The following is a 20,131-nucleotide window of genomic DNA, read 5'->3' on the forward strand; positions in this document are numbered from 1 at the left end:
GATAACCTGCAATATTACATTTCTGGTTTTCAATATTTTAACTTCCCACTCACTAGTCCACAACATTTTGGTACATACATTGCTTTAAGGCAGCACAGTTATTTTAATTTTAAATATAGCCCCACAAAGGTTTTTTCAATAACCTTCTGAAGTGTTGAACCTGCATTCTTCCCCACAGCAACTGTACAACACTAGTAAATAAGGGGTTTTGAAAACATTCAGGACAATTAATGCTCATTTTTTTCACAAATAATTTTATTTGACCAGAAAACAAGGAGCGAGTTTTTGACTTGCTTAAAAGAAGGTGTTTGGTCTCTTGGTGGTGAAGCGGGGCTTGTGCTGGCGACGCAGAACCCTGTGTGGTAGAGGGAACTTGATCTTTGAGTCCTAAAAAAAAAAAAAAAGTCAATCATTTGCTTTGTTTACATTATATTATGCGATACAACTAAACTTAACCACTTCACGACAGAGGTACACATATGTGGCCTTTCAGTGGGTGGGCTTTAACACTGAGATGCCCTAAAAGGAAACTTTTCTGTGCCGAGTGCGGGCCCTGCACACTGCACCAGCAGTTACAGGCAGGGATCAGAGAGTGGAGGGGAAAGAAAAAAAAAAACAAAAAAAAAAAAACTTGGTGCATAGTTACGATTGTGAGCTTACTGATCATTTGACAGCCAATCACAGCACTCATGACTGGAAAGGCTGCCTCATGGCATTTAAAAGCTCTTAAAAGGGCCAGTTGGTGTTTGTGGGAAGGGGTTAAGAGTCCCAGTAATCTCCATGCTATATCCTTATAAGGGTAAACTACCCAGCACAACATTATACATTTAAAACCAGTCTGCAGCAGTGAAATGCTTAACAAAATTTTTGACAGAAAATTTTGTAAGTAAATATGTACATAAAAGGCAAAAAAAACAGTGTTGCAGAGAATCAAGTGTCATTGTTTGAGTTGCACATGTGTGCTCAATAGGATAGTCTCTTGTTCTACCTATCGCAGTGCTTCTCGAAGCCTCAATCAGGTAAAACTGAACCTTTGATGTTCCATCACAAATTAACTAATCCGCCATCTAGCGGTGCACCCTGGAAGCAAATCTTAAAACCCTATGTGGTTTAAAATCTCTTCTTTGAATGAAAGGGCTAAACAGCATCCATGCAATGGAAGCGAGAAATCTTCAGTGTAACATTTTGTGCCTCCAAGAGGGCAGTCTCTTGTACTTTAAGGACGTGTTCACACAGAACTTTTTAATCCATGCCCATGCAGGGCCATGTTTTACTTGAGCGGCGATGCACAGCTGTTGTGCATCCACATGCTGACAGTCCCACTGCTGTCAATTGGGACACAGCACCTGCATGGACATAGCTGCTGCTGCTGGGTGCATTAGGGGCCAAACACCCACACCAATATATTGGGAGCAGTGGCTGTGTCCATGCAGCCACTGTGTCCCAACTGACAGCAACGGGACTGTCTGCACAGGTATGCATCAAAACCTGTGGATCCTCCTGCCACTAAGCATGGGACACAGACTAAAAACATCCTGTGTGAATGAAGCCTTGTTTGCTCTACAAGTAATTCAACATTTCATTTCAAGTGGTCACAGTTCAAAACCCTTACTTTTGTTACCATTACTATTTAAAACTAAAATGAATGTTTTAATTTGCCTGTAAAGATAAAATACCTGCCTCTCCCTCTGCTCAAGCCACCCAATGTTGCTCTGATCAATAGGAAAGGCTGACTGAAATACTCAAGTGTGTTGATCTTTTGAGTTAACAGTAGTCAATGGTTCCTTCACTGACTGCTACGTCAAAACTGTCTCGTGATGACATTGAGGTCAGCAGGAAGAGCCCATGAGGGCATCGGGGACAAACACTCCCAGAAGTGTTTCTGCAAAGCCAGCAATTCCCTCTTTATCAGAGTGACAAAAGCATAAGGAAAGTATTTACATTTACCTCTACTGGTACAGTTTTAATGTGGTCAATCTTTGCTTTGTTCTTGCAGGACAAAGCAACAGGATAACTGTATCCCCTGGTCCTCCAAGCAGCATATATTTTCTTTCCTACACTCCCTTGCTGCCAGAAGCAAGGGAAGCTCTGATATAAGCTTAGGAGGTACCTGCCATTCCCATTTCACCCATGTGATAATGTTGGTGCTTTGTGACTGGCCTTGCACTGTAAACCAAGAGACAGCTGTGCTTAAGCACTGAGTGAAAATCCAACTAGGAGCATACGTTTGTTTTTCTTACTCTTGGTGGCTAAAGGGAGCAAAAGAAAGGAAAAAGCACAGCCACACAGGCTACAGACACAAGTTCCAAAATATGCTGCAGCAACTAGTGAAATGAATTACCCATGTACAGACTTGGTACAAAAGACTTCACATTTGTATGAAAACTAGTGTTCACCAAAAACAGGTCTATAAAATGATCAATATCATGCTTTTGTTCCTTCTTATAGAAAGGACAGAATAGGCCTTCCATGTTCTATATGGTTACAATGGTTCCTACTTACGTGGAACTGCTTGATGGCAGGTCTGCGACACTTGTTGGCAGGAATCACCTCAACCTTCATGATCTGAATAGCATGGGCACGAGCACGATGGCGAGCACCCATGTCACGGTCTAGAGAAGAGTAGAGCTTATAAATTATTGTGAGCTTTTTGTTTTCTAACACTTACATGAAATTACGGTGCTGGATGCATAATGTGAAGGTCCACTGAAGAACATTCTAAATATCAAGAACTGACCATCTTATACAATGTGTGGCATTCACCAGTGCCTGCAAACCCTAAACTGACACTGGTAGTAGTTCAGGTCATATCACTTCTCCAGCTTTACAGAGTCCAGGCAAAAGCCGACAAAAGACTCATGGATTTTGGCTTTGGCACTTAGACTTAAACACGTGGATTCTTAATTCTTTGTAAACCCATTACAAAAAGGGAACTGCTGATCTGTGGAGAACCGCCTAACCAGAGCTAATGTGCACAGTGAATTTAATGCGCATACCAAAGTGTAACCTACACCTCATTTTTACCTTTAACAGCAAAATCTGACAGCTAAAAGTGCACTCCCAGCCAAATGGGGAATGTAAATCTACATACATCTTGTGGCTAAAAATTAAATGTTCTATCTGCCCCACACGACTCAAAGTTGCAAATAATACCAACTAAGATACACAGCAAGCACTTAATAGATTCCCACCTGTACAGGTACAGACAGCATCTGAGACCTATGCATGTCAGCACATATCTTTCAAGCATGTCAAAGTCTTACATGCACCCAATACATTCTGATTGCTGCTACCTCCACCTACAGTGACAATTGTATTACTCTTGGCATCACCTAAAGGTCAGTCTAAAAAGTATTATAGACTTATGAAATTATAAGTGCCATTTGCTTTTCTCAAATCTAGATAAGCAGACTTCATGGCACGTTAGCACCTTCCGAGCGCCAAGCCTGTACTGAAAAATGCATCAAAACATCGCTGTGTGCCATTTTGATTTCAAATCAGCAAGCTGTAGAGTTTTAGGCCCTGCTGAGAAACATCTCAGACCTAGTTATATTGCCCAGCACAGGCATCTGAGTCACAACACTGTAGAGAATTGAACTCTTGGGATGTAAAATAGTGCCTGAATATATTTTACTGTATCATCAGCCTGTAGTTGAGTTTATATTTCTTATGAGAGGCAATTATTCTACTATGCCTCAAATATATCTTGCAGTAATCCTTTAAAACCTTATAGCTCAGTCATGCACATTGGAGGTACAGAGCTTTTCCAGGCAAGGGAAAATGAGCTTTAGTTTCCCTTGTGGAATCTTTGTGGAGTGATTTGGCAAAATTGCCCTGGCTGTTTATTCTTAACCAGCCATTGGTTTGATTAAACTGATCCTTTCATCCACACAAAAGTAGATGAAGGAATCCCCCTGCCAGGATCTTGTATTCCGGCAGCAGGACTCTCCACTGTCAGAGTACACTACAGCCACTGAATGACAAAGGTTTTTAAAACAATCCCAATAACAGACCTTTTTGTACATACAAAATATATGCATTACTACAAGGTTTGCCATAAACTATTAAAGTAACAAAATCAAAAGTATGGGGATTATAAAAATAAATCTCATGAATTGCCCATTTTAGGGCAGCATTTAAAATTTTGAGGTAAAGTTCTGTGATTGCAAAAAATTGTATGTACAAAATCCTAAAGTAACTACTTACAGCACTGTGTCACAGCACCAGCTGTAGTCAAGTCTCTATACTCTCTGTACATATTGTGTGTTCCACTACGGGAGTCATAGCGTAGCCAGATGCCAAAGTTCTTCACTTTTAGTGGTGATTTCTCAAAAACCTGGAAAAGTAATTAGGGAGAAAAAAAAAAACAAAATGTATCAATCTATGCATAAGATCTAATTGACGTTACATAGCAAAATGTTTCATTTTCTTGTGCAATGTCCCTGAAGAAAGTGTTTAGCTATGCTACAAAAAACAAGACAAAGTGACTATGTAGCCATTTAATAAACTAAGCCCAGGGTGATAGATAATATATATCTCTATAATCTATCTATATATTTATTACACATACATACAAAAAAAAAAAAAAAAAATTTTTGCATTCAACACTTCTGGGACTTCCCAGTGCCTCGTCTCCTCCTTCACCAGCGGTCCCCACTGCCATCCCCTACATCACTGGGCCCTGTAGAGACATAGGGACCACTGGATGGAATGGCTGCACAGCAGTGGTCAGGCATTCAACAGTCCTAGATATGCAGGTTGCTGAAGAATTTACAACAAGCCTATTTCTTGTGGAGTGGTTAAACTGTGAGGGTGGCACAATATTTTCAATGCAGGCTGGACTTTTTTTTTTTTTTTTTTTATAGCCAACATAAGGGATGATTTACTAAAACTGGAGAGTGCAAATATGATGCAGATATGCATGGTAGCCTGTCGGCTTCTAACTTCATCTTCAATAAGTTCAAACTTCAATTAAAAAAAAAACAAAAACACACAACTGAAAGCTAATTTGTTTCTATGCAGACCTGCACCAGATTTTGCACGCTACCGTTTTAGTAAATCAACCCCATAGTGTCCATGTGCAAGCTGTAACCAATTAACTACCATGTCATACCACCAGAAAGCCATGTTTCACACAACTAAGGAAAATTAAAAAAAAAAAAAAAAAAAAAATCAAGATTAAACAAAATGAATATATGGTGACAACCACCACCTAAAAGTGAACATTCACAAGAGTTAAGTGTAGAACTTTTAAACTTCACTTTCATGGGCACATGAGCTCCTGAAAGGCGACAAAGTCCTATTGCTGTGTGCACACCAGACAAGATTATTACACAGAATAATAATCTTTGGGTTTTGTGTGCACCCTGACAGATTCTGTGCTGTCAAAGTTATGTTCAATAAGTGATCTTCATTGCACAATAACACCAAGCTGTATTCTTTATAAAGAAGAATTTAAGAGAAAAAAAACAAAAAAAACAAACCAACCACAAAGTAGTTATTGACTATGTTGCATTTCCGATTACTTACTTGTCCACAGTATACAATCTCTCCAGATGCCTTCTTCATCTTTTTCAGTTGAGACACAAAATACCAAAAACGAGACTTTGCAACAACATGGTTGGGTGCGAAAATTCGCATACGGTAAAGAGGTGGAACAGGTGCCTTAGCAGTAGGCAGACTGCGCCCGATGACTTTGTACTCCCTTAGCTAAAAAACAAAAAAAAAACCCACAGAATGGTTACTAATAACATTATATTTGAATACAAAAGTATTTCCATTTTTATGGTTAATGGAAAAGCCGTAACATACACAGTAAAATTCTGAAACCTTAGAACGAATGGATTTCTGCACAAATTTAAAAAAAAGTCACGAGTCATGACAAAAACATTTTACTATTTAGCGGCTCAAACAAACTAGTGACCACCTGCTTCACAAGAGAATACAATGTATGCGCAATATAATCTGAAGATAGAAAATTAAAAAAACCCTGAAGTGTCCTAAGATTGGAAAGGGTTATAAGGATTTCTACAGACATAGGCCTTTATTAGTCAGGCAATTAAGAAAGTTGCTGCTGCTCTCCCTATACCTGATGAAGGCCCAAGCCTTTAGAAACACCAAACCATCATATGCCTACTATAATGTGTCAAGTAAAATGTGTGTGGCTGTTTCAATGTATTAAGGCTTAGAAGCTTGGTCATCAAGGACCCACATAATTCCTAGGGAAAATACCAGAATGCTGGATCTAAAAGCCAGATGTCAGATCATGCAATGCAAACTAAAACAGAATGCCTTGGGGGAAAATCCTTATTTCAGAAGGGGCAAGTCACCCTGACATTATACCCACTGTGGAGTGAACTGAAAAATCATGCCTTCCAACCAAGATGCTACAAAAGAGATTTCCCCGCTTTTTACTGCATATTTGGGTTCACGTTGTTTTACCATCAAAACACTGAATAAACTATTTGAAGATTAGATATATTAATACCATCTCTTCACTTCCTACTCCATGTACTGCCATAGAAAGAGGACAGAAGAGTTCAAAGTGGAAGTCCACTCTAGAACTCGTACCTAAAGGTAAGCCTATAATAAGGCACTGTTTAGGAGGCATTCATATAACATGACGTCACCGGCACATGTGCTCTGAAGGTACGGCATATCGTGCCAGACCTTCAGAGCTCCGTTCCATAGCTGAGGGCTCCTGCATGGGAGTGATGTCATCACGGCCGTGGCCATTCATACGGTCAGAGCCTGCAAGACTGGGTGAATATGGCAGCGCAGGGGAGCCATGACAGCATTGCGCTGGAGGGCTGTGTAAAGGCAAGTCTGTCATAATGTACTAGTATATTATGACATAAAGGGGCCCATTTTTTTTCTTATGCTTCACTACCACTTTAACTACTTTCCCTCCAGAAAATGTACCCCCTCCCTTCCTGAGCAGGCCATTTTTTGCGATATGGAAATGCGTTACTTTGACAATCGTGCAGTCATGCAACGCTGTACCCAAATGAGCAGACAGCGGTGACCGACAGGTAATCCACCTAGTGAAGTATAATTTGGGGGGGGGAAACCCTCATACTTCTTTTAAAAGTGTTGCTGTATAACTCTGTATACTCACACTTAAAATGTACATTTTTTTCCTCTTTATTTTCATCCAAATCTTTTCATAAACCAAAGGCGTACCATTTTGACCTCTCACCAAACGTACCGGTAAATCGGACAGATTTTTCCTCATTCCCACAGACTTCCCTCACCACCCCCAGGATTTTACATTCTGACTCTGTTTTAGGGCCAATTCATATCACATGCAGTCCAGTGCGTTTTTTTTTTTAAATAAAAAAACGCATGGAGAGTAGGTTATATGATTTCCAGCAGCATAATTCATACCACTGCATTCCAGTTACAGGGGGAAAAAAATTAGTAAAAAAAACGCACTGAATTTTTCCTGCACTGGAATACAGTAAAACACACAAGTGACACACTGGACCCTAGTATAGTGGAGGAAAAAGATTTAAAAAAAAAAAAAAAAGCGCATTTGGAAACAAAAAAAAAAGAAAAATGCTCGCAGAAATGCATCTAGAATGGACCTGGAGTGCGTTTTGTGGTGTTAATCAGCCCTTAAAACTGTAATAAAGTATGCCTTTTAATGTATACATGCAGCCTGAGCTGCTTGTAGCCATATGTATTATACATACAGGCAAGCCTAGGATAAAGCTTACCTGTAGGTACAGTAAATATCTCCTAAGTGTGCACCGTTTCAGAGATAGTTACATGCATAGCAGCCAGTTATGTCATCAACACATGCACTCTCAGTGGATGACATGCTTTCCATCGAGAGAGCTGTAGTGCAGCCATGACTCCCGTGCGGAAGTGACATTGTGGCTCAGCCAAACAGCTAGAGCCTGTGAACCCAAAAGGAAGACCAGGTGAAGATGGAAGCCCTACCAGTGGTGACAGTGTGCCGCTGGAGGACTTTGTTTTAAGGCAAGTCTGTCATAATGTATTAGTATGTGATGAATACTAGCACACTACAACACTCACTGTCTTGCAGAGGCCCACTGTTTTTTGTATGTGGTTTAATAACACTTTAAACCACAGAACATCTCAATGCCTGCTTAAAGCAATTCAAATGGTTCATTTTTTTTTTGGGGGGGGGTTAAAGTAAACAGGTCTATACTTACCTGCTGCGCAGTGGTTTTGCACAGAGCAACCTGGATCCTCCTCTTCTCGGATCCCACGCAGGCTCTCCTGTCTGTTGGGTGCCCCCACAGCAAGCAGCTTGCTATGGGACCACCCTGTCCATTCACATGGAGCTGTGGCTTGGCACCGCATCCTCTCTCATTGGCTGACTATGAGGAGGCAGAGACCTTGGACAGCTGAGGCTGTCATTCTTCAGATAAGTATTGAGGGGGCTGGGGGAGATGCTGCACACAGGTTTTTTACCTTCATGTATAGAATGCATGGTATTAATATATCTAATCTTCAAATACTTTATTCAATGTTTTGATGGTAAAAAAAAACCTTAGGCAACCACTTTAAAGCTAGTCAGTCATGGAGCACATTTAGTCCTGTTGAACTGGCCAAATGGCAAGCTGTGGGTGGCCCTGTTGGCTCCCTCCTGACTGGCCTTCTATCTGAAATATGTGCCGCTAAACAAGCCTCACGTCCAATCAGATGCAGGTGTAGCAGCAAGATGTGTCTCCCTATGTAGATATATCCCCCTAAAACAACTGCGCATGTCACGGTTTTAGGCACAAGAAGGCGATCGCCGATCACCAACTGTAGCTGCCAGTTAACCCCTTTTATGCTGCACCGCTGATTACACCATGTATTTCATGTACACCTGAAATGATTCGGCCTGTATACCGTGCAGATCAGTCAGCATGCAAGTGTTAAATGACTCGTCCTGCCAATCCTGTCTGTGTCATGGAAGGGATTACTTCACAAAAGGTACATGGTCAGATACAGTAGTTCTATAATCAATTCATCGTGCCTGAAACCGTGACATGCAGGGGGACATATCTACATGGGGAGACATCTTGCCGCTACACAGGCACCGTTCGGGTATTCCAACATAAACCTGTAAAGGTGGCAGCAATACCTGAGCCCTCCTATAAATGTCAATAGCCTGGCTGTCACACCAATTCAGGCCTTGCTGTCCTAAAATGGACAAGGTGGTAACATCCCACAACCTCATTCCGATATCACAACGGAAAGGAAGGGGTTAAAAAATCAATGAGGGGGGGGAGGAAGCTGCAGCGCATGGTGGCGCCCATGTGTACATATACAAGGCGGCTTGTGCAGCACTGCATAGGCCAGTGCAGTCCCTGGCCGCCCTCAGGCCTCTCATCCCCGGCCTGGAGTCTAGGGCTCTTCCACACCGTTCTTTCGAGGTCACACAAGACCAAGTAGAAGCGGCTTATTCTCCACACACCATCCCTCCTCGGAGAGCCCAGCGCCCACCCAGCCCCGGCCGCATGGCTGAACTAGAAGCCGCCATGATGTAGGCCACAAGCGGAGCCAGCTCCTTATAAAGTCACAAAGCACCGGTCGGTGTCGTAGAGGGAGGCTGCCACTCTCTGGGGGCCCCAGGAGCACATTCCGCCTGCCTCCACTCCCGCCCAGCCCCTCCAGGCCGCTGTACGCCGACAATCCTTACAGTGCCGGACGCCTTCATGCTGCCTCGATCCCTGCCGCCGAGCGAAAGGAAGTGGAGAGGCCAGAGCTGCCATACGTCACCCAGCACATGTAAGCCTATTGGACGTCGGAGAGCTGAGTGTGTTCATTGGACGAGCCGACAGTCAGTCATTCTCTGCCAGCTAGACCCGAGAAGCAGAGTTTACATGCTGTATATGTGATTGGTGGTTGGCGCTCAGATATACCTGATATCTACTTCCAGAGGCCACCGGAGTGACATGCGCATTGGGGGGCTTCTCTGGGTTGCAAGGAACCATCCCTGGAGATTTATAGTTCTTGGTCTGGAAGTTGTGAACGGGTATTTGGTGTAAAAGTAGAACTACAGTATAGGCAAAACGTTTTATTTCATTTTGAAGAGAGGGTTATAACCCCCAGGGGCGGACTGACAACTCATGGGGCCTCTGTGTCCTCACCCACACTCAAATCACACCCAACAAAGCCTATGAAAGGTACCAGGGACATCTCATGGGGCCCCCTGCTGACCCTGGGCCCTTGGGCAGTGCCTGATTCCCCCAATGGTCAGTCCGCCCCTGATAACCTGTCATGTTTTCTTTGCCATCTGTGTCCCTTTTCAGAGATTTCCCTTCACTTCCTGTCCCTTTATTCAAACAGGAAGTGAGAAGAAATTCCTGCAAATGAAGGGAATTCCTTGGGGACCCCCTAATCACTAGAGCTTGTGTCCCCATTGGAAGATTTCCCCTCTATTACTTTTCTGGGGACAACCCAAAATTTGGAATTTTCTTTTACTTTCCCTTTAAATGGTAACAGTAAACAGGACAACAGTAACAGTAAACAGCAATAAAAACTGACAGGGGTTCTAATCCCTCTCCTCTATCCAAAACATTAAAAAAGGTTTCCCCTTTAGTTATGCTTTAGGCTCTGTTCACACCTATGCAGTTTGCTTTTTGCACTTTTCAATACGTGTTTTTGATGCGTTTTTACCGCATTTTGCGTTTTGTTCAGCTTTTTTTTGTTAAAGTGGATTTTTTTTTGTTGCTGGGCACAATAAAAATGCAAAATGTGGCAAAAATGCATTACTGTGCATTTCAGCAGCTTCTCCACTGAACTCTATTATAGCAAAAATGCTGCTTTTTGCGTTTTAAAAAATCCCTGACCGTTTCCAAAAATGCAGCAGCTCAGAAAATCATAGATGTGAACATGTTCCATAGGAAACCATGTTAAATGGACTGTAGTGCGTCTCTGCAAAAAGCACTAAAAAAAACACATAGGAGTGAATGGAGCCTTAACCGCCTCCCGCCCGCCATATAAGGAAATGAAGGACGGCCAGTGGTTATCTTGTTCTGGGAGGACGTCATATGACGTCATCCCACTCTAACCGCGTGTGCGCACCCCCGGGAGCATGCAGCGCGGCGATCGGTGATGCGCTCTGTTCCTGGGACACTGTGGATCACCGATCAGCGGAAAGAGCCGATGACTTCGGCTCTGTCATGTGATCAGCTGTGTCCAATCACAGCTGATCGCATGCAAATAAGGAATTGCCGGTTATCGGCATTCCTCTCCTCCCACTGATAGCTCATGAGGAGAGGAGAGCCAGTAATCGGCATTACCCAGAGGGGACATCTACACTGATCATCAGAGCACTGATGATCAGAGTAGCCCCATCAGTGCTACCTGTCAGTGTCCATCAATGCCACCCGTCAGTGCACATCAATGCCACATATCAGCACCTACCAATGCACATCAATGTCACATATCAGTGCCCATCTAAGCTTCCTTTCAGTGCCAACTATCAGTGGCAGTCAGTACCACCTATCAGTGCTGCCAATCAGTGCCGTTTATGAGTGCCAGTCGGTGCCACCTATCAGTGCTCGTCAGTGCTGCCTAACAGTGCCAGTCAGTGCTGTCTATCAGTGTCGCCTATCAGTGCCATATATGAGTACTGCCTTTTAGTGCCCACCAGTGATGCCTGTCAATGCCCACCAGTGATGCCTGTCAATGCCCATCAGTGCCACTTACCAGTGCCTCCTCATCAGTGCCCATCAGTGTCGCCTATCAGTGCCCATTAGTGCAGCCTATCAGTGCCCATCACTACAGCCTCATTATCACACATCAGTGAAGTAGAAAAATTACTCATTTACAAATGTTTATAACAGAAACTAAGAAAAAAACTTCTTTTTTTTCAAAATTTTCAGTTGTTTTTTGGTTTATTTAGCAAAAAATAAAACACCCAGAGGTGAATAAACACCAACAAAAGAAATCTGTCTCAAAAAAATGTGACGTTGAAGTCTGCCAAGAACTCCATCAGCTTGCCGTGGATGACCAATCCTTCATGTTGAGGATCATTACCAGTGACAAAACTTGGGTGTATGAGTTTCACGCAGAATTTCACGCTTGCTCTTTGTTCTAACTTGCTGTCCATGATAAAATAGCAGACGTGATAATGCACATAGTCAGAATAGCACCAGTTGCACAGCTCCCCATGTACACAGGACAATGTCTTTTGACACACTGACTTATGAAGGTCGATGCTCTCTGTGACTGTGCATGCAGCCTTGTGCTGTCATCTGTTGCCGTGTTGCAAAACGAACTAAATGAATATAGGTGGCACCAGAACAATACTAGTAATAATATTACTGTTAATTTCTATATCAATAATACCAGCTGCAAAATCTGCCCTATAATAAGGTGCATATAAATACAAAAATACACAGACTGCGCTAGTAAAAAAATAAAAGAACCCAAAAAACAAATTCCAAAAAAATCATATCAATCATATAAAGTCCCAAAAAAATATAAAGTAGTGTAGATGAAATAAATTCAACGGAATCCACCAAGTGTATCCACCACCGAATAAACTGAATAAACTCACCAGAGCAATATGCTGATCATATTATAAACCAGCATAAACGCTTTTCTGCTCTGGGAGCAATACTCTGCAGACAGTTGAGACAAAGCTTTGTCTTGGAAAAAAAAGGATCTCCTCTACCCCTGGAGCAATACTCTGCCGGAAACTCTGTGACTCTGTAGGTCCACTTCATTCATATACCATCCTTTTTATAGGGTATTGGAATGGCCACTTGGAATATGCAAAAAACAGAAGCTCATGGTGCAGTACCTCTTAAAATCGTTGCTTTATTAAAACTAAACACACTTACAAAAAGCGGTGTCCAACCGACACCAGCACAATCAGCATAACCAGATGCAAGTAGACAGATCCAGCCTCATCGCACATGCGCTGTAGCGATCACTGAAAACGCGCTGACATCACACCACTCAAGCCCCGCCCTACGTGTTTCGTCATTCGACGTCCTCACGAAGCGGATGAGTGTGAGATGTCCTACCCTCATTATATATGCACTGCACGCGAGTCGCAACAGCTGTCAGTGATCAGAAATCATGTAACAAAACATGACAATGCCAATGACAGATCGCCACGCCACATATTCTAAAAATGTAGCATTCAAGAAACACATCATGGAGACAAGGATAACATCGAATACATATAAACATATCAATAATAAAACACATAATAACATGTATTAATCCATAGGGCATAGCAATCCACATTAGTCCAATTAAAGGGCCATGCCCCACCAGTAAAGAAGGGCTCCACTCAAAAAAAAACCAAAAAACAGAATATATATAAAATCAAAAAATTATTAGTTAAAGAAAAATAATATATTATATATATCTATATATATATCTATATATCTATATATATATATATATATATATATATATATATATATATATATGTATAACATGGACACCAGCCTCATGATAACATTATAAGATAGGACAATACAAAATTAAAACACTTAAAAATTTGTGAGAAAACAATTCAGGTCTATATCAATATTTAACCCATAAGGTTTCAAAGAGTTTAATTCATAAATCCAGTATGTTTCTTTTCTAGAAATCACCTTAATCAAATCAGTCCCTCTCCAGTGGGGCTTTACCAAATCTATCCCATAAAAGGTTAACAACCTGGGATCATAATTGTGTACCAACTTAAAGTGCCTTGAAACACAATGTTTCTCAAAACCCTTTTTTATGTTTCCTATATGTTCTCCTATTCTAGTTTTTAAACATCTGCTCGTTCTACCAATATATTGAAACATGATACCAAGGGGTTACAGACCCCAAGGGCTCGTTCACACTTGACTGTTTTAACAACTCTTGCCAAACGCCCCTATAGCGTTTGGCAAGCGTTGGTCCAGCATTTGCGGAGCGTTTTTTAATGCTCGGCAAACGCTCCGCAAACGCCGCATGCGCGGTTCAGCGGCGGTTGCTAGGCATTTGTGGAGCGTTAAAAAACCCCACAAACGCCCCACAACCGCGTCACAAACGCACCGCAAAACGCCGGCCGGGCGATTGCGGAGCGGCACCATAGACTAGAATAGGAGGCTTCAACGCCTCCGGACTCAATCAGAGGCGTCCGTTTTGCCGCACCGCGCCGCAACGCTACCACTCCTGTTAGAACAGCACCATGTGCTGCAATGCGCAGAATTGTCCGAGGCATTTGGGAAGCGGTAAAAATGCTTCCCAAACACCTTTCTGCCGCTTGAAAACAAGGCTAGTGTGAACGTAGCCCAAGAGAGGGATTGGAGAGAACAGGGGAATTATGGCAGAGGAGAAAGAACAGAAGATACAGAGAAAAGAGAGGAGGCAGGAGACAAAAAGAGAAAAATAGAATATTAGGTAATGGGATTTATAATTTGAGTGATGTTGTGTTTACTGAAAAAGAGATGAAGGTATTGGATCTTGGATTGAAATTTGTTCCAAAAATTGATCTTAATAAACTTGATGTTTTTATTGATGTTCAAAAATTTGTGAGAAAATTATATATTAAAACATTTTTTTAATTAAATGATGCTAAAAAGAGTTTTGGTTATCCCTCTTCTAAGGGCTTTCATAATAATGGTTTTCAAAATAGTGGTTTAAAAAATACTTCTACATTTAATCCGAAGAACTCTGGTAATACCTTTCTGGAAGTCTTTTAAAACATGGTTGAGAATAATATAAAAAATTGGAAAGGAAAGGAGTGAATTATACTCCAAGAGACATTAGATTAGGTATTGAATATCTTGAAAAGAGAAAGAACATAGTAATTAGAGGGGCAGATAAAGGAGGAGGTATTGTTGTTCTTAATAAGGTTGATTACGAAGAAGAAATGGATAGGTTATTAAATATTAAGGATACTTATAATACTTACTGGAAATCCTACCAGAAAACTTAAAGTACAATTGAAACATATTATTAACTAGAAAAGCTACAATTTCTGGGGAAATTGTGTGAAGTGTTCTTGACTCCACCTGTAGTCTACAACTGGAGTGGGCGGAGTAACTGGGTGGAGTGGCTTGAGTAACTGTTGTGTGGTTGGAGTAACTGTGAAAAGGTTGGACTGGGCAGAGTAACTTTATGGAGTGGGCAGAGTAACTGTGTGGAATGTTTGGAGTGAGTAAAGATAGTAAAAATTACGCTAACCAACTGATTGATCAAATTTAAAAAGTGCACATGGCAAGCTTGATAGAGTGAGAAATGCATTTCAACTTTTAATTATTTATATAGCACATTTAATTGCAATGTTGTTGACCAAAGTGCTTCACAGTTACATTAAAACATACATTTATAAAAACATTAGCAGCATTATCACCTCAAATACTCTCTACTGTAGAAAACTTACTTCCAAATCTTTAACCAGAAGCCAAACTGTCACAAATTCAAAATTAGATTTCAAATAGGGCAGAGAAGAGCGGTTAAAAACAAACTGCTCCAAATTGCTCACTTCACTGGTGTCTTCAAATGGTTGTAGTTAAATCCTACAGTGAAGAGCTTTATATTGTGAGAATCAGAAGACCCAGACCTACATTTTGATGCATAGTATGTCTCTGAAATATTAAAAATGAAGGCACAGTCGCAGTTTAGAAATTGCCCTTCAAATTTGAGGTGGCTAGAGTGCAGTTTCAATGAATGTCAATGGGTGTCGTGAGTTGCAAACAAATGGTCATATTGTGAAAACTATCAGGACTATGGCTTAGCCGTGGACATTTTTAGTGGCAGCAGGGATATCTGAACGTTTTGATATAAGATTTGTGTAGGTGGGCTTGAAAATGAGGGAGTGATGGCAGTTTAGAAATCATGTCCTGATTTTTCAGCTCACCCTCTAGCTTTTGTCAGCTCCCACTCTAGTTTTGAACATTCTGCCATTCATTCCTATGGGACCAATTTCACCACAAAAACGCTGATATTTCGTGAACCATTCGGCGAAACGTTCCACAAAGTAATAGCACACCAATCGGGAACAATCCGCACGTTTCGGTATATTACTGTCTATGTAGTGTAAAAACTGTGGAAGGAGTTAGGGTGGTAAATTTGGCTATAATAATAAGTATATATATGTGAGATAACAGTAAGTGGTCTTGCCATACAAGAACACTTAATAAAGGTAAAGATCTTGGAGTTTTGAGTGAAAAAGAAGCCAGATATCTGTTGTTAAAAAATCCAAAAATACCCACTATTTACTATTTACTAAAATTGCATAAAAATAAAGAGAAACCGCCTGGTAGGCCAATAATTAATGGGATTAACTCCCTATTTGCTAGAGTGGGTGAATATATTGACTCCTTTTTACAAGCCATAGTTATGAAGAATAAAGCTTTTCTAAAAGATAATCAGGATCTTATCAATACTCTTAAAGGATTTGAGAATATGAATGATTGTATATTGGTAACAATAGATGTGGAATCATTATATACGAACATCAACCAAGCAGATGGAATTAAAGCAGTGAAATGGGCTTTAAAACAAAAATCATCTTTAAAAAAACACAGTTCTTATTGTTGACTTATTGGAATTTGCGATGAATAACAACTTTTTTTGGTATAAAAATACCTTCTTTCAACAGTGTAAAGGCGTTGCAATGGGGGCAAAATATGCCCCCAGTGTGGCCAATCTAGTGAATAAATGGAGGAGGAAAGTATTTTTGAAAAATGTCCAGAGATGGCGCTGTATAAGAGGTACATTGACTGTATTATTATTGTATGGAATGGTACTCATAATAGGCTTGAAGACTTTATGGTATATATCAATAATAATAAATATGGTCTAAAGTTTATTGTTAATAGTGATCTACAGCAAATTAACTTCTTGGACATAAAGTTATATAAAAACAAGGGCCATATTTTAACTAAAACATACTTTAAAGAGGTTGATAAAAATAGTTTTATACCCATGTCTAGTGGACATCATCCTAGGTGGCTTTACAGTACACCAAGAAGCCAATTCACCAGAATAAAAAGAAATTGTAGTGAACACGGAGACTTTATAGATCAAACTAACATATTAATTGATAGATTTATCGAAAAAGGTTATGAGAAGACCTTTCTCATCAATGAAAGAGATCAGATTAATAAAAAAGGTAGAGAATCGCTCTTATGTAAGAAAAAGGTGGTTAAGAAGTTTGATAACAATACTGTACCTTTTATCACTAATTACAACATGCAATATAAAAGAATTGAAGGTATCTTTAAGAAATACTGTCCAATTCTATTAAGAGATGAAGTATTGAAGAATATCTTACCTGAAAGACCATACTTTATTTATAGAAAAAATAAATCTTTAAGATCAAGAACAGCTCATAACGTGATCGACTCTCCAAAAAGGTTGATTTATTTTTGAATGTAAAAGAGTATGTAGAACAGTGAAATCTGAATCCAGAATAAAAAGAAAATCCTTTAACTCTGCTTCTTCTAACAAAGAATATACAATCCATTCTTTGATAACCTGTAATTCCACACATGTGTACATTTTGGAATGTCCGTGTCGCCTTCAATATATTGGTAGAACGAGCAGATGTTTAAAAACTAGAATAGGAGAACCAGGAGCGGACTGACCATTTGAGCACTCGGGCACTGCCCGAGGGCCCGTGGTCAGTATGGGGCCCCATGAGATGCCCTTGGTACCTTTTTATAGGCTTTTTTGGGTGTGGGCGAAGACACGGGGGCCCCATGATCCCCTATTGTCCGGGGGCCCCATGAGTTGTCAGTCTGCCCCTGAGGAGAACATATAGGAAACATAAAAAAGGGTTTTGAGAAACATAGTTTTTCAAGGCACTTTAAGTTGGTACACAGTTCCAGGTGATCCCAGGTTGTTAACCTTTTATGGGATAGATTTGGTAAAGCCCCACTGGAGAGGGACTGATTTGTTTAAGGAGATTTCTAGCAAAGAAACATACTGGATTTATGAATTAAACTCTTTGAAAACTTTTGGGTTAAATATTGATATAGACCTGAATTGTTTTCTCACAAATTTTTAAGTGTTTTAATTTTGTATTGTCCTATCTTATAATGTTATCATGGGGCTGTCATGGGGCTGTCACTGGCGTTGTGATGTTTTGTTACATGATTTCTGATCACTGACAGCTGTTGCAACTTGAGTGCAGTGCACATATAATGAGGGTAGGACGTCTCACACTCATCCACTCCGTGAGGACATCGAATGACGAAACGCGTAGGGCGGGGCTTGAGTGGTGTGACGTCAGCGCATTCTTAGTGATCGCTACAACGCATGTGCGATGAGGCTGGATCTGTCTACTTGCATCTGGTTATGCTGATTGTGCTGTTGTCGGTTGGACACCGCTTTTTGTAAGTTTGTTTAGTTTTAATAAAGCAACGATTTTAAGAGGTACTGCACCATGAGCTTCTGTTTTTTGCATATTCCAAGTGGCCATTCCAATACCCTATGAAAAGGATGGTATATGAATGAAGTGGACCTACAGAGTCACAGAGTCTCCAGCAGAGTCTTGCTCCAGGGGTAGAGGAGATCCTTTTTTTTTCCAAGCCAAAGCTTTGTCTCAACTGTCTGCAGAGTATTGCTCCCAGAGCAGAAAAGCGTTTATGCTGGTTTATAATATGATCAGCATATTGCTCTGGTGAGTTTATTCAGTTTATTCGGTGGTGGATACACTTGGTGGATTCCGTTGAATTTATTTCATCTTCACTACTTTATATTTTTTGGGGACTTTATATGGTTGATATGATTTTGTTATGATTTTGTTGGAATTTGTTTTTTGGGATTAATGATTTAGATTTACTGTCACGGACACTTTTTTTTTTTTTACTAGCGGAGTCTGTGTATTTTTGTGTTACAAAACTAGTCTAGAAACTTTGTGATACCACCTTGTAGACACAGGTACGATTTCAGTGCCATTTACCTTATAGTCTATGAGAGTTAAATTGCACTGAAGTGGTGAAAAAGTAATGCAAGAAATATTTTTCAAATCGTGCTACTTGAAATCACACCCATTAAGACAGCGCCTTTGAAATATATTAGATGCAACTTCAGGTGCAATTTGTAAATTTCATGTCGCACTTGAAGTCGCAGTGGTGTGAACCAGGGCTAAACTGCACTGAACTTCTTTTAGGATGACAAGCTTTGAGCAATGCGATTTATTGCACGTGATAACGCACGTGGTCATAATAGCACTAGTTGCACAGCTCCCGATGTACACAGAACCATGTCTTTTGGCACACTGACTTATGAAGGTTGGTGTAAATAATAATAGTACTGTACACGGAAATGATTAAAAAAAATTGTAAACGCATTGAAAACCAATTAATCTGTTCGTATTGTGAAAAAAATTTGTAAACTGAGGCATTATTTTCTATGGATTTTCATTCGTAAACTGAAAATTACATTAACCGAGGCGTTCAGAAACCGAGGTGTGCTTGTATATGTAGGTGATGATTGCAGTTGAGTGGCCCTTGGGATTCTATGCATCTTCTGATAAGTTAATTGCCAGTAACCTGTGCTGCTTCGAGACATCACCAATTATGACCACATAATACTAACAGAAGGGAAACAAATGCTGTACATTTCCTATACTCTCTAATAACAGGATTTTTTTTTTATGTATAAATATATATTTATGTAGAGTCCCAAAACCAGTACAGATTGGCCTAGAGACAGAGCAGATCCTCGTTAGTATAGTGGTAAGTATCCCCGCCTGTCACGCGGGAGACCGGGGTTCGATTCCCCGACGGGGAGGCACAAATGTTTTTTTTTTTACTGTCTCACAATGTATTTTCCCTTTCTGCGTGTTCTGAAGTAGCAGCTACAACACATGCAGTTTTCACATCTTTGCTGCCATGTTGGCTGAATGTCTGAGTGCAGATGGTCTGTACTTTAATCACAACTAGGGCTTTCTTTTGGTGGTATTTAATCACCACTGGGGTTTTTATTTTTTGCTAAATTAAAAAAAAAAGACTGAACATTTTGAAAAAAAAATGTTTTTCTTTGTTTCTGTTATAAAACTTTGTAAATAAATAATTGTTCTTCATAAATTTAGGCCAAGATGTATTCTGCTACATGTCTTTGGTGAAAATAACCCAAATCAGTATTTATTATTTAGTCTGTAGGAAAGTTATAGAGTTCACAAACTATGGGATATATCTGAAAATTGATCAGGGAGGCA

At 40.4% G+C, this 20,131-nt stretch overlaps 1 protein-coding gene and 2 non-coding genes across 3 annotated transcripts; 1 reads left to right on the top strand and 2 right to left on the bottom strand.

The window, feature by feature from the left end:
• Positions 1-234: 234 nt before the first annotated feature.
• Positions 235-9,814, bottom strand: RPL18A (ribosomal protein L18a). Its single transcript, XM_089674143.1, has 5 exons — positions 9,659-9,814; positions 5,530-5,709; positions 4,207-4,336; positions 2,503-2,612; positions 235-387 (listed from the first exon to the last, which is right to left on the bottom strand). Exons 1-5 carry the CDS (start codon positions 9,674-9,676, stop codon positions 295-297), a joined length of 531 nt encoding a protein of 176 aa, XP_089530269.1. The 5' UTR covers positions 9,677-9,814; the 3' UTR covers positions 235-294.
• On the bottom strand, positions 5,238-5,366 carry LOC149464832 (small nucleolar RNA SNORA68). The gene has a single exon (XR_016312315.1). It is a non-coding gene; the product is annotated as a small nucleolar RNA SNORA68 (small nucleolar RNA).
• A 9,818-nt stretch (positions 9,815-19,632) lies between the features above and the next one.
• TRNAD-GUC (transfer RNA aspartic acid (anticodon GUC)) lies at positions 19,633-19,704 on the top strand. The gene has a single exon. It is a non-coding gene; the product is annotated as a tRNA-Asp (tRNA).
• Positions 19,705-20,131: the final 427 nt, after the last annotated feature.

The sequence above is a fragment of the Staurois parvus genome, unplaced genomic scaffold (genome assembly GCF_062004578.1).
Source record: "Staurois parvus isolate SC_StPar_1 unplaced genomic scaffold, SC_StPar_1.0 ptg000147l, whole genome shotgun sequence".
NCBI lineage: Eukaryota > Metazoa > Chordata > Amphibia > Anura > Ranidae > Staurois > Staurois parvus.

Coding starts and splice junctions, on each gene's coding strand:
- RPL18A (XM_089674143.1), bottom strand. Junction 4,337..5,529: donor AGATTGTATACTGTGGACAA/GTAAGTAATCGG, acceptor TTACTTTTCCAG/GTTTTTGAGAAATCACCACT. Junction 388..2,502: donor CTGCCATCAAGCAGTTCCAC/GTAAGTAGGAAC, acceptor TTTTTTTTTTAG/GACTCAAAGATCAAGTTCCC.